The sequence below is a fragment of the Scyliorhinus canicula genome, chromosome 1 (assembly GCF_902713615.1).
Source record: "Scyliorhinus canicula chromosome 1, sScyCan1.1, whole genome shotgun sequence".
In the NCBI taxonomy this organism is placed as follows: domain Eukaryota; kingdom Metazoa; phylum Chordata; class Chondrichthyes; order Carcharhiniformes; family Scyliorhinidae; genus Scyliorhinus; species Scyliorhinus canicula.
The window spans coordinates 73,097,383-73,114,605 of NC_052146.1; the positions used below are offsets into that span (position 1 = coordinate 73,097,383).

The 17,223-nt window shown below is 44.8% G+C and overlaps 1 protein-coding gene across 1 annotated transcript in view; it reads right to left on the bottom strand.

Moving 5' to 3' along the window:
* Positions 1-17,223, bottom strand: part of gcn1 (GCN1 activator of EIF2AK4) — a 175,491-nt gene that overhangs the window by 42,456 nt on the left and 115,812 nt on the right. Inside the window, exons 29-37 of the mRNA XM_038793220.1 lie at positions 15,838-15,965; positions 9,881-10,070; positions 9,149-9,219; positions 8,222-8,387; positions 6,347-6,541; positions 5,453-5,699; positions 2,988-3,109; positions 2,613-2,727; positions 1,852-2,031 (exon numbers count right to left, since the gene is read on the bottom strand). Coding sequence (XP_038649148.1) covers positions 1,852-2,031; positions 2,613-2,727; positions 2,988-3,109; positions 5,453-5,699; positions 6,347-6,541; positions 8,222-8,387; positions 9,149-9,219; positions 9,881-10,070; positions 15,838-15,965 — 1,414 coding nt within the window. The remainder of the gene's footprint in view (positions 1-1,851; positions 2,032-2,612; positions 2,728-2,987; positions 3,110-5,452; positions 5,700-6,346; positions 6,542-8,221; positions 8,388-9,148; positions 9,220-9,880; positions 10,071-15,837; positions 15,966-17,223) is intronic.

Genomic DNA, 17,223 nt, shown 5'->3' on the forward strand with positions numbered 1-17,223 from the left:
CCTACGGCACCATTCAAAGAGGATCGTGGACCTTTGTGTCCTCGTCAATATTGAACCCTCAAAATGTTTTTAAACTAGAAATAGATTGTGCAGCTATTTATTCATTTGCTATAAACTTCATTTCCTAAAATGAAGTTGAGTAGTTGGAGGGGCATTGGTGGTATTTGTCTAATTGTTAATTATTGTTTTAAGTTCCTCCCTCCCTCTTACCACCCCACCAATTTTCCACTATTATTGGGATATTTTAGTGCCTCTACCATAAAAGCAGATTCAAAAATCACTACCATTTCCCATTATAATTCCCAGGTTTCATCTACGATGAGACAATTGAATATTTCAGCGACTCTCTTCCTTTTTACCTACTTGCATACGTTCTAACACTCATTATATTTCTTGCTGGTTTAGTCTCATAAATCTATTTTCTCCCTCTTATTTAGTCATACTTTGTTGGACAGTGAAAGAGCAGCAATATAGTTCCAAGTCAGGGTGGCTTGAAGGGGAACTTGCAGCTGGTGGTGCTCCTATGAATCTCTGCCCTTGTCCTTCAAAGTAGTGGAGGCCTCAGGTTTGAAAAGTGCTGCCAAAGCAGCCTTGTCAAAGTGCTGCCAAAGCAGCCTTGTCGAGTTGCTGCAGTGCATTTTGTTTATGGTACATGCTGATGCCACTGTACGCTGGTGGTGGAGCGACTGAATGTTTGTGGATGGGATGGCAATCAAACAGGCTGCTTTTCCCTGGATAGTGTTGAGCTGCACTCATCCAGTCCAGTGGAGAGCATTCCATCACATTCCTGCCTTGTGCCTTGGAAATGGTGGACAGGCTATGGGGAGTCAGGTTGTACGGCAGGTCAAGAGGTTACTGAGAAGTGCAGAGGAACAGAGGGACCTTTGGGTGCATGTCCACAGGCCCCAAAGGTAGCAGGACCGGCAGGTATTGTGGTCAAATAGGCATGCGGGATACTTAAAGTAAGAGTAGGAATTTTATGAAAGAACGGTAAAAAATGCTAGTTAGCCACAGCTAGAATATTACGTACAGTAGCAGTCACAGCATTCCAGGAGGGGTGTGATTGTACAGAGGAGATTTACAAGGTGCAGCCAGGACTGGAGAATTTTAGCCATGAGAAAAAAGTTGGTTTCTTTGGGACAGAGGAAGTGAAGGCGAGATTTTAGCTTGAGTGGATAAAAGGAGCCTATTCCATTTACCAGAGAAGTCAGCCAATAGGGGGCATAAATTTAAAGTAGTGATAGAAGAATTAGAGGGGAGTTGAGAATAATACGGGTCTGAAACTCACTCCCTGAAAGGGAGGTAGAGGCAGAAATCCCCATCATATTTTTAAAATATTTGGATTTGTGCTTGCCGTAGCCTGCAGGACTACTAACCAACAGCTGGATAAATGGAAGAAGACGCGATATCTCTATCAGCAGCAAGAATAGATGGGCAGAATGGTCTCCTTCTGTGCCATAAATGTCTATGATTCTAAGTGTTTACTTCAGTTCTACGCTTTCAATAAAAGGAAAAATAATACAAGCCAGCATGTGATGACCATTACCGACAGTGGGTACAGAAAATAAGCGCAAAAAGTGCAGTCCCAAATTAACCTGCATAAAGAGTACAAGGGTACAAGGGGGAACAATACTTGTCCAAGACAGCACTCATAATGTTCATTCGTAATGCCCCAGACCATTCCGGAAAGGATGCAGTTCTGCATTTTTTAAACTAATGTGTTTTATAATGTGGAGAATAAGAATATTTATCAGAGAATAACTTGAGAAATGTATTATCTGAAGGCTTACAAATGATGATTGGCATGGGCCATCAATTTTCTACGCGCCGTGGTTTGTACAAAAAGCTCACCCAAGATCTCAGGGTTCCTGATGACTGAGCCAATCTGCCGTAAGGCCTGTTGTCCTGCCTTCTGCACCTTCACATGAGAGTCAGTCAGTACTTCGGTCAGCTTGGGCACGATGCTTGGCAGACAGGATGACAGCTGCTTCGGAGCACAGTATGCCATGGCACCGAGCAATTCAACAGAACCTAAAGGTACAGAAACAGACACAGTGCAAGGGTGCACATTGAACACAGATTTGTCTGACTTTCAAAGTCATACAGACTTGAACAGAACAAGAACATTTTTCATCTCATCTTTGGTACTGTTTTGCAGTTAGCTTGGGAAACACCTGGGAAACCAAATGTAAAGAACAGCATCTTAGGCCCTGATAACTTGGATGGGATTTGGGACGGTATGGTAGCGACCCAAGCTAGAAACTAAACTGCTAGTCAACCTCCCACCTGTTCCAAGCCACAAGGGGGATGATTGACAGGGCCTCATCCAGTTCTGATTCTCTTTCCCACCATCTTCAGCTGGTCAGACAGCGATGTAGTCACGTTAAAACTGCAGCTGGGTCCAACTTTTGTCATTGGGGCCCAGTGTACACCAATAAGAAAATCGAACCTATCAGCTTTGGTGGGGCTGGTCTGCTCAGATGAGCAGAGCTGCTAACAGCTCCTGGTGGCTCCAAGGCAGATAATTTTCATGATGATTTTAACAGTCCATCAACCCAGTCTCGAGCAGGCCGGAGGAGTTAAAATGGCCCCTCAGTGTTTTTGCCAAATACCTGCTTTAGTTCTCCAAGATTCCTCCTCCAGAGCCACCAACAGCGATGGCAGTACCAGCTTCACACCGTGTGCACTCAGATTGCGCATCACTGCCTTTGCAGTGTCATCAGACGCCTATGGAGAAAATGAGTTGTAGTCATGGATATTATTCAAACTAGAGATCTGTAGAGTGATGCAAATAGCAAAACTGAGATATAATGTTTTCCAAATGAGAAAACTACCAATCATCTGTAACTTGTACAGAGATAATAAGAATGCATCAACTTAGGTTTTTATTTTGGATACTTAATGACACAAGCATTTGTATTACAAAAATGACAAGATACAGAATGTCACTTCTATATTGTTTGGACACAAATACAAGATGCACTGACCTCTCGCACATACTGGTTCCCATCACCAAAACACAGCAGCAAGTGAGGGAGTACATGTACGACATACGGTTCGAAGAGTTTTCCCAGCATATTGCACAACATCTCAAAGGCAAACAGAGCACCTACCAAGGAATTAATAGCAGAGTAAATGCTTCAGCTGAAGGATGCCAATGCTGAATAAGCAAGTGTAATACAGGGACAATAGCGGCCAATGGATTGGGTGAAGCATAATCCAGCTAAATGGCTTGCACCTGACTGCGTTTAGACTAACCTAGAAATTAGTCCTGGGTATCAGGGAAGTTGTCGGAGTTTTAGTTCAGCGTTTCTTCACACACATTGTTTTTTCTTTTGGTAAATAGTCGGGAAGTGGTAGAAGGATTCCCGAGTTGATTATCAGCCCATTGAACCGCGTTATGAACACTCCCTCTTGCATCCTTATGGCCAACAAGTCCTGGCATTGGACTTGAACCTGGAGCTTCTGGTCCAGAGGTAGGAGCACTACCACTGTACCACAAGTCTGAGTGAATTTATCAATAGCCACATGGCAGTACAGAACTTGAGTATTGCAGAAAAAAAGAGACACGTGTTTGAAGCTTTTCATTGCATTCATCGGGGCAGATGCAGGAATACCAACTTTCAAAGTGAACAACGATTTATACTGTATTGAAAAAAAGGGTACCGATTGGTTGCCTAGTCGACTCTGGTTGAGGAGTTGCCATGGAGAATGTACCAGGGACATGCCCAGGCAGTGCGTCTTTTTTGAATTAACAAAAACATGGGGGACAATAGTTCTGTTGGGCAGTTGTCATGGCAACACCTCGATCCGAGTCAACTTGCCAACCAATCAGCACCATTCTCATGCAGTATAAACTGAGACTCCCTATGAAATTTCCCCACTGTTACCAGACTCCTAAATTACCCTCTTATTGACTGACCTCATTAACACTACACCCTGTATGCTTCGCTTATGTAGTTACATTGTATACCTTGTGTTGCCCTATTATGTATTTTCTTTTCTTCCCATGTACTTAATGATTTGTTGAGCTGCTCGCAGAAAAATACTTTTCACTATACCTTGGTACACGTGACAATAAACAAATCCAATCCAATCCAATCTGGCATTCTTGCATTTGTCCTGATGAGTGCAAGATGTAAAGCTTTGACAGCATCAGCAATACTCAACATTTATAATTGCAGCTTAATCTGGAGCACTGAAATAGTTTTGATGGCACTGTTCAATGGCTAAGATCAAATGCAAGATAAACCCGATTTTAGGACGTAGTCCAAACATTCACAGAAAACTAAGCACTGGAGATGTCCATATTACCCCCATTGTGTCCGTGCCATTGCCAACTGCCCACCATTGTCAGTTACTGTTGTGCTATTTTCCTGGAATACTGTAATACTTCTTTAATTCTCTCTTTAACATTGACCAAATCAGTGTCAACAGGCCTTTATAATAATGCATTTCATATTCTAACAGCTAACGGTAAGCACAGTTGTTCTACAGCTCCAGGGTCCCAGGTTCGATTCTGGCTTGGATCACTGTCTGTGCAGAGTCTGCACGTTCTCCTCGTGTCTGCATGGGTTTCCTCCGGGTGCTCCGTTTTCCTCCCACAGTCCAAAGACGTGCAGGTTAGGTGGATTGGCCATGATAAATTGCCCTTAGTGTCCAAAAAAGGTTAAGTGGGGTTACTGGGTTACGGGAATAAGGTGGAGGCGCGGGCTTAAGGAGGGTGCTCTTTCCAAGAGCCGGTGCAGACTCGATGGGCCAAATGGCCTCCTTCTGCACTGTAAATTCTATGAAAATTCTAACCTGTCCCTTTAGGTTGCTGGGACGCATCCTAAATTTTGCATCCTCATTACCAATTTACCAGCCAGTGTGACTAATCTTTGGTTTATCCTAAAACCTCTTCAAAACTGAACAACTTAAAAAAATAATAGATCAACCATCTTTTTCCCACTCAAACACCGACTCTAATTGATGGAGCCAAATTAGTTGATGCAGGATTTGAACAACAGACTGAACTGTGCAAGATGTTGAACATTTCACAATTGGCGGATGATGCTGTGGAGAATAAAAACTATGGGGGAAGCAAATCAAACTGACCTGGTACTGTACAAAAAGACCCCACAGAATTTGTTGGATTACTTGAAAAACAAGCATGCAAATAAAAATAATTTCCCTGATCCTCTGACAGTGAAACTGCTGCCGTTGAACCAAACGTTTCAGAATAATGACTCATACACAAGGAGAACTAATGGTCAATCACTGTACAGGACAGTAGCTCTGCTGGTTGTGTTGCTGTTTATTTGCACGTGAAAAACAAACTAGGAACCAAATATTTGGAGCTAACCAGTTTGTAAAGTCCTTTAATGTTGTGGGTGCTATTTTGGTCACCTTGTCATCGTTCAGTGTGGAGCTCATGGCTTTAAATTTAGAAATAAACAGATGCTCATCTCACCTTCCCGCCTCCGGAAGTTTTTCTTGTCCTGAATGGCATCTGTTAATGTTACCATTATTTCCTGCTGCTTCAGAGAGAGAATGCCTAGTCCTTTCACCAGCCCTGCCAGCCCGTACGCTGCCCCTTTCCGCTCGGCATATTTGTCAGACTCCAAAAGTAGTTGCAGCAACTTCTGAACCATCCCAGTGGCATCATCTTTGATGGCAGGAACCAGTGGAGGTAGACAGCTGGCCACGGACTCCTGAACCTGCAGCACCAAGAACAATTATTTCACTACACAAACAATTCCCATCTGCAGTGTGCAGTAAAAAAAAACTCCTGTCTTTTATTTAAAAGGTGTAGGATAATATAAAATTGGTTCAGTCCAAAAAGTGTCAGAAATGCTGTCAAGGCTTACATGATATCTATACATGTATTAACCCATCCATGCGAGCACAGAAAGGATTTGCATCTATACAGCATCTTTCATGAGCTCAGGATGTCCCAAAGAACTTTACAGCCAATTCAGTACTTTTGAAATGCGGTCACTGTTGTAATGTAGGCTCCCACAAACAGCAATGTGATATTTGGTAATGTTGGTTGAGTGATAAACATTGACTAGGACCCCAGTGAGAACGCCCCTGATCCTCTTTGAATAGTGCCACGAGATCCTTTACACCCACTGAAGAGGAAAAGCGAAGCCTTGATTTAATGCCTCATCCAAAAGATGGCAGTTGACCTTTGAGCACTCCCTCACTCGTGCACCAAGAGTGTCAGGCTAGATTTTGTAGCCTCTAGAGTAGGGCTTGAACCCACGACTATCTGACTCGAGGCGAAAATGCAACCGCTGAGTCAAGGGAGTATCCCATCACTTGTATATTTCTGAAAGTCTTTTGCTGTACTGGAGTGCGTTACCTGCTGAGATGGTGTGGAGAGGGCAGTGATAAGCTTTGCCACAATGGGTTTCACTTTGGGGTCGCTCTTATCCAAATGCTTTGCTAGTGAACCCATGAGAATGACCACGCTCTGTCTCACGGCATCATAATTAGCGTCGTTAGGAGCATTCCGCAGGAACTCTTCAAATACTGGGAGCAGGGAACTGACGTTATCCTAAAGGGGGAAAAATGCAGCAGAGATGATGAGAGTGACAAACTTGCAAGCCACTCATCTGATTTATATTTTCTAATAAAAAGTTAATTGTGAAGGACTGAGAGGTCAGTTCCATGTTTAAACAATGTAGAAAATATGATCATACCATTTTGCCCGCCCTATCAAACAGATCACGTAAAATTAGACTCTTCACTTGTATTTAAAGAGTCACCCTCATATCTTAAACGGAATGAATTAAGAAGGGTATCAACCAGGAAAGGGAAGAGATTTGTGGCGAAGTCAAAGGAATACCCAAGAACATATTGGACATTTTTATAGGCAGTAATGGAGGGTTCAAGGAGTTGGGCATTACCGACGAAAAGAGTAGGCCTGATAAAAGCAAATTACTGCGGATGCTGGAATCTAAAACCAAAGAGAAAATGCTGGAAAATCTCAGCAGGTCTGCAGCATTTGCCGGGAGGGAAAAGAGCTAACGTTTCGAGTCCAGATGACCCATGGTCAAAGATGATCGGTGATTTACAAGTCAGTTTACTAGCCAACTTTCAGCAATTCCTTCTTTATCAGCCTTACATGCTGAAACGCGCAATGCATCTCCTGAAATTCCAAGTAACTGAAACCAGTGTCAATTCACCCGATTTCTCAAATATTTGGAAAGCATTAGGAGAAATGCCCCATTGTTGCCACGCTGACTACTTCTCGCCTGTACCCTTATGGGTTACCTCCAGGAAAACAGGCATTTTCCTATTGTTACATTAACTACTCTGTAATTTACAGAACTCATCTTTCACTTGTCTGGATTATCTGAGACACTCGCTACTCCTTTTAAAAAATAAATTTAAAGTACCCAATTCTTTTTTTTCTCCAATTAAGGGGCAATTTCAGCGTGGCCAATCCACCTACCCTGCACATCTTTTGGGTTGTGGAAGTGAGACCCATGCAGACACGAGGAGAATGTGCAAACTCCATATGAACTGTGACCCGGGGCTGGGATCGAACCTGGGTCCTCAGCGCTGTGAGGCAGCAGTAAAAAGAACTGCGCCCCCGTGCTGCCCTCACTCTTTACTCCTTACAAACAGTCAGAGAATAAAGGATTTCCCTGAATGAATGCAGAGGGCTGCATTTATATTTTTTCACAACTAAAGTGTTTCATGGCTAATATTCATGAAATGTCATCACCGCTGTAATGTTTGAAAGGGAGCAATCAATTTTTGCACAGCACGATGAACTAGCCACATGAAAATGACCAGTAATGTTGGCCAAGGAATAAATGTTAATCAGAGCTCCCCTGTTTGTTAGCGAAGGGCAGCTGGAGCCTCCTTTTAACATCTCATCTGAAAAATGGCACCACTGACAGTGCAGCACTCCTTCAGTATTGCACTGGGCCATCATTATAGATTGTTGCAACAAGTTCCTGGATTGGGATTTGAATCTACATCCTTTTAACTGAACAGTCAAGAGTGTTACCAATTGAGTCACCACTGGCAGCTGTTCCTAATGCTCCTGTTCCTGGCAAATGATTCAATAGCTGCCTACAACAGCTCTGTAATGTGCCTGCTGTTGATGCAAGAGAGTCTAGACAGTTGTCAGGAATTAATTATTCTTTGAAAGGTCATACAAAATTAACCCAGTCTGAGTCAAGACGCAAAAGCTACCGTTACTTTGGAGAACAGACAGACATACCTTTCCATGGGTGTTCAGCGCAGAGAGCGCTGCATCCAACATGCACTTCCTGACCTCGGGGTGACGATCGTTCAAGGCTTCAGGTACAAAAAATTGGAACAGCAGCTTGATCTGTGATCCATCAAGATATTGGGAAAGTTTGTTCAAAGCCAGAGCGATCCCACACCTGCAAAAGAAGGAACTCCTTATTATAAACTGTATTAAGCTCTCATTTATGCATTCTCCCAAATATTCCATTACTGCCAAAATGTTTTCAATAAAATTGCACAACTCCCTGAATACTACCTGGGTAAATGTAACTGGTGCAGAACTAAACCACACAGACCAGAGGGCCCGAAGGCTTCGTTAATTCTGTTAGTTGCTTTCGTAAAATGGAAAAGCAGTTGGGGTGCCTGAAAGTGGCCTCAACGCCAACTCTGGTTTAGGGAGAAATATAACGAGTCAGCCTACTCTCTCTCAGGCCATTGATCCCTGTTGGAAATTCAGGTATACGGAAATTCAAGATTTGGTTCAGCAGCAATTCCCTTTCCAGTCAAATGCCTTGCACAAAGCCACTACCCTGGTCACACAAGAATATTTTAGGTGGGAGACTGGAGGGAAACTCCCGCTTACGGAACATATCGCCTCCAAATCATTCACCATCCTGACTTAGGCATGTATTGTTATTCCTTTAGGGCCACTGGGTCAAAATTGAGCAACCCCCAACCTCAACTAGGCTATTCACCAAACTACCTTGAGGGGAATAAAAATGATTGCCTTGCCAGTGACACCTGCTGCCTAAGAATCATTTTTTAAAATTGGAGTTCAGATTGTGGTCCTGGGGTCAGGGGGCAGGAAGGTTCAAAAAGAGTAAAGAGAGGAAATTGGAGGAAAAAAATAGCACTTCACTTTCGTCAGCTTTCATTATCAAATGCTCGGACACAGTACCTGGCTTCCCACTGGTCAGGTGGAGATTCAGATATTACGCGACCAAGGGCATCCAACACAGGAGGTGGTCTCTGTTCAAAACAAAACAACCAATTTATCAGCAATTTTCAGGAACTAAATACAACGCAAGAAAAATAACAAGCATGCAAAACAAAGATTGAAAAAGTGTGAGAAAAAAAAGCTTCCAAACACTTTGCACTCTACAAAATGAGAAATGTATATGCAATGCAGTCTCCTGTACTGTAACAACCTAGATGCTGATGTGCACTACATTCTAATTTTGACAATAAATAGTTCTCACAACCTAGATGTCCACACAACAGCAGTGACCAGGCTTAATCTACCTTCAAAACTAGGATTCTTAATGTGTTAAACTGTGAAAATTACAAATGCTTCAATAAAATATTTTCTAAAAAAGAAAACTAGGAATCTTAATTTGTTCTCTTGTGCACCTTCCACTTGCAATCATATTTCTTTAATATCAAGATCAATACTTCAACTATCTCCCTGTATTACTAATTTTAAAAGTTTATATGAGCATAGACCATTTAAACTTGTTCCTTTTGTGCTTCACCACATCAAACTTCCGGTTTCTTATTTGCCTTGATCCTTCCATCTCTTGATCCTTTCCACACCCTCAGTTAGCAAAGAAGAAAGTCCAGCAACCTTTGTTTCCAAATTTCCCCCAAACCCTGAACATTCTTTTCCCACACTTATCTGAAGTGACCTTACGTAAAGTTTCTCCTGGTAAATTTCAATCAGCTTGGCCATCACTTCAGCAGCCTGACTCTGATATTCTGCCACGGCATTAGACAACGCTGCTGCTCCTGCTTGGCGTGTTGCATCCTCGTGGTATATCACATCCTTAATCAGCAACGAACAGAGATTTGGCTGTAGCTCCAGCCCCATGGCGTCCCACAACCTGAAAAGGAGTAAAGATTACAGAAGAGCAGAGACAGACCGATAACGCGGAGAACTCCAAGATGTCATTAGACAGAGGTGGAAACAAGAAACCTGGAGTTCCACACACTTCTTTGCGGTAATTAAATTTTTTTTAAATTAAAGAGTATCCAATTCTTTTTTCCCCAATTAAGGGGCAATTTAGCATGGCCAATCCACCTAGCCTGCACATCTTTGGGTTGTGGGGGTGAGAACCACGCAAACACAGGGAATCTGCAAACTCCACACGGGCAGTGACCCGGGGCCGGGATCGAACCCGGGTCCTCAGCGCTGTGCCGCAGCAGTGCTAACTATTGTGCCATCATGCCGTCCATTCTTTGCGCTAATTTAATCCTCTTGCAAAGGCATCAACTCCAGCCAGATGAAGATACCACAGGCATCAAGTACCCTCCAATACCTCGGCTGTACCCAATGTTCAGGTGTGCACTTTCGTCCAAATATTAGCTGGGCATTCAACCATGGGAAACATCACAGCCAATGCAATCCTGTCCTCACCAACTGTCCTCCCTCTTGATGCACACTTACTAGCACAAGTTATTAAATGGTGATCAGGAGGAGGAACTCCCAATTTCTTTCCTGCGCAGCCGAAGATGGCGAGATCTATTGCTGCACCCCAGTAAGTTTTTTTTGGAAAAGTATTTTATTGGGATGTATTTTCAAATATATACAGAACAGAAATGGACAAACAAGATCAGCAATTAATCAGACACAATTTCCCCTATCCCCCCATACCACCCCCTCCATTCTTCCTTTTACCGCCAGCACCCGCACACCCAAACAGAACACAACCCCCCCTCCCCCCACGACACGCTACTGTCCCTTAAAGAAGTCAATATACAGCCTCCACCTCGTGGAGAATCCCTCCCTCAGCCCCTCTTATGGCGAGCGTAGTTTTTTTTTCCAGTGGAGGAATTCTGCCCAGTCGCTCACTCATGCCCCTGCCTTTGGCGGTTCCGAGTCCTGCCAGCACAAAAAGATTGGCCTCCGTGCCATCAGGGAGGCAAAGGCTACCATGTGAGCCTCTCTCTCCAATAACAGAAATAACACGACCCACAAGCTCGGCGCCACCTCCATTCCCAATATCTTCAACATTACGTTTGCAAACTCTTTCCAGAATGCCTCCAACTTCAGACATCCCAAAAAATATGGACATGGTTCACCGGTCTCCCTGCACAGCACTTACCCCTATCCCCCACCCCTGGAAAAAACTGACCCATCTTAGACTCCAAGAGATGTGGCCTATGCACCACCTTAAACTGTACGAGACTCAGTCTTGTGTAGGACGAGGATTAATTTATCCTCCGCAGAGCCTCACTCCACACCCCGGCTTGCATCACGCCTCCCAACTCCTCTTCCCACTCGCACTGGACCTCCTCCACCGAGGCACCCTGTCTCTCCATCAGCCCCCCATATACATCTGACACCATGCCCTTGCCTATCTCATCTTCGGGCAGAAGCTTGCCCTGTACTGCTGAAGGCGGCAGCCGCAGGAATGAACCAGACTCCTTTCTCAAGAAGTCCCTCATGTGCAGGTCTTTCCTCCCGCCCCCGGTCTACCAATCCCATTTCAAAAAAACCCTCCTGGCTGGGAGAACCTTACCCACCCACATGAACCCCAGTATCATGCTAAAAAAATACTTGGATAGAAAAATCAGGAGATTCTGAAACAGAAAAAAAAACTTTGGGAGCACCGTCATCTATACTGTCTGGACTCATCCAGCCAATGACAAAGGCAACACATCCCACCTCCTAAAGTCCTTCTTCATTCCATCCAGCAGTTTTGCTATTGCCAATACCCACATATGTCTGGGGCATGACCTGTACAGCCTTGGATCCAACACAGTGTTAAAATCCTGCCCCATGAATCAGCTGGTGCGTGTCCAGGACCAGGATCTTTGCCAGGATTCCGCTTAAACACCCCATCATCCCAATTTGGGGCATAAATGTTAACCAGCACCACGGGCACTCCCTCCAACCTCCCGCACACCATCAGAAATTTACCTACCAGATCCGCCACTATGCTCTCTATCGCAAAGGACACCCTCTTATTAGTCACCCCCACCAGTCTTCATATCGAGCCCCAAATGAAACACCTGCCCCACCCATCCCTTCCCCAACCTCACCTGATGCGCCACCTTTAAGTGAGTCTCTTGCAAAAACACAACATCTGCCTTCAGACTCCTCAAATGCGGGATCACCCATGACCTCTTAACCGGCTCATTTAATCCCCGACCATTCCACATAATCAGCTGGACCAGCACCCCCCAGATATACGCCTTATGCCCCCCTAGGGCCTCCCCAAGATGTCCACCACCAACTCCCCTCAAGCAACTGCGCCACACTAACTCCATCCATATCAGCAACTCCTCCGCTCCCCCCCCCCCAACCCTGCAACAGATCTATCCTCCACTTCACTCCTGTTAACTAGCCTATCCGCTAGCATGGGGGCCCGAACTCAAAGCAACTTCCCTCATAACCCCCCTACTCCTTCGCACCCATTCCTACACCTTCCCCCTTATACCCACACATACAACATTCAACCCAACCGAAAAACGGCAAACCCCCCCCCCCCTCCAATGTCTATGGTCTCAAAAACCAGCTCCTCCAGCATGTCCATGTAGACCAGGGGTGGGCAAACTACGGCCCGCGGGCCGCATGCGGCCCGCCAAAGGTCTTTATGCGGCCCACCAAGTCATTAAAAAAAAATAAAAATTTTTTTAAAAAATTTTTTTTAAGGTTAATGGTGGTTGGGGGGGGGGGCTGTTGGGTTACTTACTGGTATAGGGTGGATACGTTGACTTGAGTAGGGTGATCATTGCTCGGCACAACGTCGAGGGCCGAAGGGCCTGTTCTGTGCTGTACTGTTCTATGTTCTATATGAGGCGCCCAGAATCATAACCGGGTGAAGTAATTATTTTACTTAATATACTATGCGGCCCTTTAAAATTGTGAATTTCTGAATGTGGCCCTTGCACGGAAAAGTTTGCCCACCCCTGATGTAGACCCTGTTAAACCCAGCCCAGCACTTCAACTCTGCACCCACATCCTGGTAGATCTGAATCACATTCCCTTCCCAGGTGCTCTTCTTAGTCTTCGTTGGCCACCACAAAATCTTCAAAATGTTTGTGCAGTTGTACCACCATCGCCCTCGGTGGCTCATCCGCCTTCGGTCTCCTCCTCAGCGACCTTTGCAGCTCAATCCACCTGGGTGGTGAGGGAGTGGGGTCAGTCAAAGCCCCCCGCTCCCCAGGGATGTTGGGTACATACTTTGTGGCCTGTGTTCCCTCAATGCTTCCGGGCAATCCCACAATCTGGAGATTCTGCCTCTTCAACCGATTTACCAAATCATCCACTTTCTCTCTCAGCTTCCTTTGGCCGTCTGCCACCAGCGTAACCTCTGCCGCCAACGAGGCCAACTGGTTCTCTGGTCCACATCCAACTCTTCCACTTTTCAGAGTGACGCACTATGTGCTTCCAAACTCTGCTCCACTCCCGAATCAGGTCAGCCACCGTAGCCAGGTCTTCAGAGGTCTCTTGCCTTTGCCGTCAAAAACTCCACCGGCTGTTCCGTGGACCACTGAGCAGGCAATGATCCCACAGAGCTCTCCGCTACCTTTCTTTCGACCGCACTCCTTGAAATCTCCTGCTTTGACCGGTGCCCCTTTACAGTTGCGCTCCTTGTTTGATAGGGCTCAGACATGCCCACCCAAAGAATTCTTGGCTCTATCTGCTCCTGCACTTTGTACCAGCAAAACACCCTCTTGAACGGGTAACAAGGACCAAACAATTCTGCCTTAAGCAGGAGCCACCAAATGTGTGACCGCTCACTCCATGGCCATCACTGGAAGTCCCACACCCTCAGCAAGTTAACCCAGGACAGATCTGCAGTCCATTCTAGAACTTAGAACATAGAACAGTACAGCACAGAACAGGCCCTTCGGCCCTCAATGTTGTGCCGAGCCATGATCACCCTACTCAAACCCACGTATCCACCCTATACCCGTAACCCAACAACTGGGTTGGGTTAACCTTACTTTTATTAGCACACTACGGGCAATTTAGCATGGCCAATCCACCTAACCCGCACATCTTTGGACTGTGGGAGGAAACCAGAGCACCCGGAGGAAACCCACGCACACAGGGGGAGGACGTGCAGACTCCACACAGACAGTGACCCAGCCGGGAATCGAACCTGGGACCCTGGAGCTGTGAAGCATTTATGGTAACCACCATGCTACCCTGCTGCCCCAAAATTGAAAATCGCTTATTGTCACGAGTAGGCTTCAATGAAGTTACTGTGAAAAGCCCCTAGTCGCCACATACCGCTGCCTGTCCGGGGAGGCTGGTACGGGAATCGAACAGTGCTGCTGGCCTGTTTGGTCTACTTTAAAAGCCAGCGATTTAGCCCAGTGAGCTAATCGAGGCTAAAACTTCATAGTGTGTATGACTCAGAGGTGCATTAGTACTGCACATGTTGTATAGAAACTTTTGTATCTCCTGCCCGATGGAAGAAGTTGGAAAAGTGAGTAAGCCGGGTGGGAGGGGTCTTTGATTATGCTGCCCACTTTCCCCAGGCAGCAGGATGTGTAGATGGAGTCAATAGATGGGAGGCAGGTTCGTGTGGTGGGCTGGGCTGTGTTCACAACTCTTTGAAGTTTATTGCTGTCATTTGATTCTTTGTATTACGTTTACCACAGAAGCAGACCATTGAAGGCACAAGGGTACTGAAGCTAAAGATAATCACTATATATTAATTGTAACATTTCAAAGTTACAACGCAATGAGTTCTTGAGTTAGCTGAAGGTTGGATATTAAAATGGAACTGGAACTCTCATTCATGATTGAGCCTGATCAGCCATTTCATCTTTAACTAGCAACGGCATATGATAGAGCGTTGATTTATTGATTTATTCATAGTTTTAGGTGCTAATTGAATGCATGTAGCAGAGAGGCAAAAAGTATCTTGATTGTGAGAATCCAGTCATTGTTTCACATAATGAATTACATTGCGGGAATCCAGACATTGTTTCAGTCAATGTTTCACATGATGAATTAGCCATTGTATTTCAGTGTATTCAGCAATAAGAATGTATGAACTAATCAGTTACAGCAGGGTCTCCGGGCACATCTGTGGCATGAGAAACATAACCAGTAATTTTCCTAAGGCTGCGCACAGACACTGAGCTAGTCTTGATAGCACCAGTTAATATTAAGTAATGTTCAATGTTGAGTAATAAATAATCCTATAAGTAACAGATATCCATTTGAAAAAACCAGGAGATCTCAGCTTAGAATTAGAAACCAATGAGAGTAAATGAGGGATTAAACTAGAGATAAGAATTCCCTTAAAAGTGAGACATCGTGGTCGAAGTCTTGTTCCTGAATTCCTGCATTCCTGAATTCTTGATTTATATATCTGTTTGTGATTTCTTTATGTTTTATGCTTTTTGCCATGAGTCCGACCCTTTCTATGTATCGTTTAATATTTCACTTCTAAGCTTTGATTCAATTCTTAACCAAGTGTATTCAAGTGAATAATTAGCAATAAAATTGTATTTTGATACCTCCAATCAACCGGACTATCGAATCTTATTTGAAGGTAAAATAAGAGCCCCAACAATATATCATGTGCCATTTAATAAAGTAGTATTGGACTTTGAACATCAACGCTCATTTAAGACCTCCAAAGGTAAATGTCCTAGTAGTTCACAAATAAGGTGGTTCCTTACTTTTTAGCCTGCAGTCTGGTCTCCTCATCCACATCAAACTGGGAAACCCACAGCCTGCGCAATAGGTTCAATCCATTCTTTTCATCACTGTCTGGGGTGGGCAACACCATATTCATCTCCAGCAGCCCCTGCAAAACAGCCAGAGACACGGGTTAACTGCCATCATTTAGACTGTGTGCTCATTCTTCAAGAGAAAATAACCATCATCCTAATTTGCGTCATGCCAACACATGAAAGCACAGGACCAGAATACGACCATGGTTCAGTAACATTCGTGCCAGTGCAAGAATATTGTGGGTTCAAGGGGGTGGAGACGCTATCTTTCAAACGAGACATTAAACTGAGGCCACATCTGTTCTCTGCATCAGCTGGAAGGACAGGTGTACTAGGGACATACTTCTGAGGCTGTATAAGACCATAAGACCATAAGACATAGGAGTGGAAGTAAGGTCATTCGGCCCATCGAGTCCACTCCACCATTCAATCATGGTTGATTTCAACTCCATTTACCCGCTCTCTCCCCATAGCCCTTAAGGTTTGGTCAGACCCCATTTGGAGTATTGTGAGCAGTTCTGGGCCCCGTATCTAAGGAAGGATGTGCTGGCCTTGCAAAGACTCCAGAGAAGGTTCACAAGAATTTTTACATTTTTTTAATATAGTGTACCCAATTAATTTTTACATTTTTTTAATATAGTGTACCCAATTAATTTTTTCCAATTAAGGGCCAATTTACTGTGATCAATACACCTACCCTGCACATCTTTTTGGGTTGTGAGGGCGAAACCCACGCAAATACGGGGATAATGTGCAAACGCCACATGGACAGTGACCCAGAGGCGGGATCGAACCTGGGACCTCGGTGCAGTGAGGCAGCAGTGCTAACCACTGCGCCACCGTGCTGCCCGGAGGGTCACAAGAATGATCCCTGGAATGAACAGCTTGTCGTATGAGGAACGGTTGAGGACCCTGGGTCTGTACACGTTAGAGTTTAGAAGGATGAGGGGGGATCTTATTGAAAGCTACAGGTTTTGATAGAGTGGACGTGGGGAGGATGTTTCCACTTGTAGGAAAAACTAGAACCAGAGGACACAATCTCAGACTAAAGGAGACTACCAAAGCAAATCATCTTCGACCAGCTCAAGGATTGATCCCAAACAAGAGGAGGACAAAGGAACCTCTTCAAGGACACCTTTAAGGCTTAGCTCAAGAATTGCAACATAGAAGTCGATGACTGGGAGACCCTAGATCAGAACAGACGTATTTGGAGGAACCTCCTGATTGAAGGGACAATACTCTTCCAGGACACCCCACAGCAAGTTGAGGCCCGGTAAAGGAGTCTGAGAAAGGAATACCAGAAACCTAGAGTCCAAGGAACAATCCCACCTC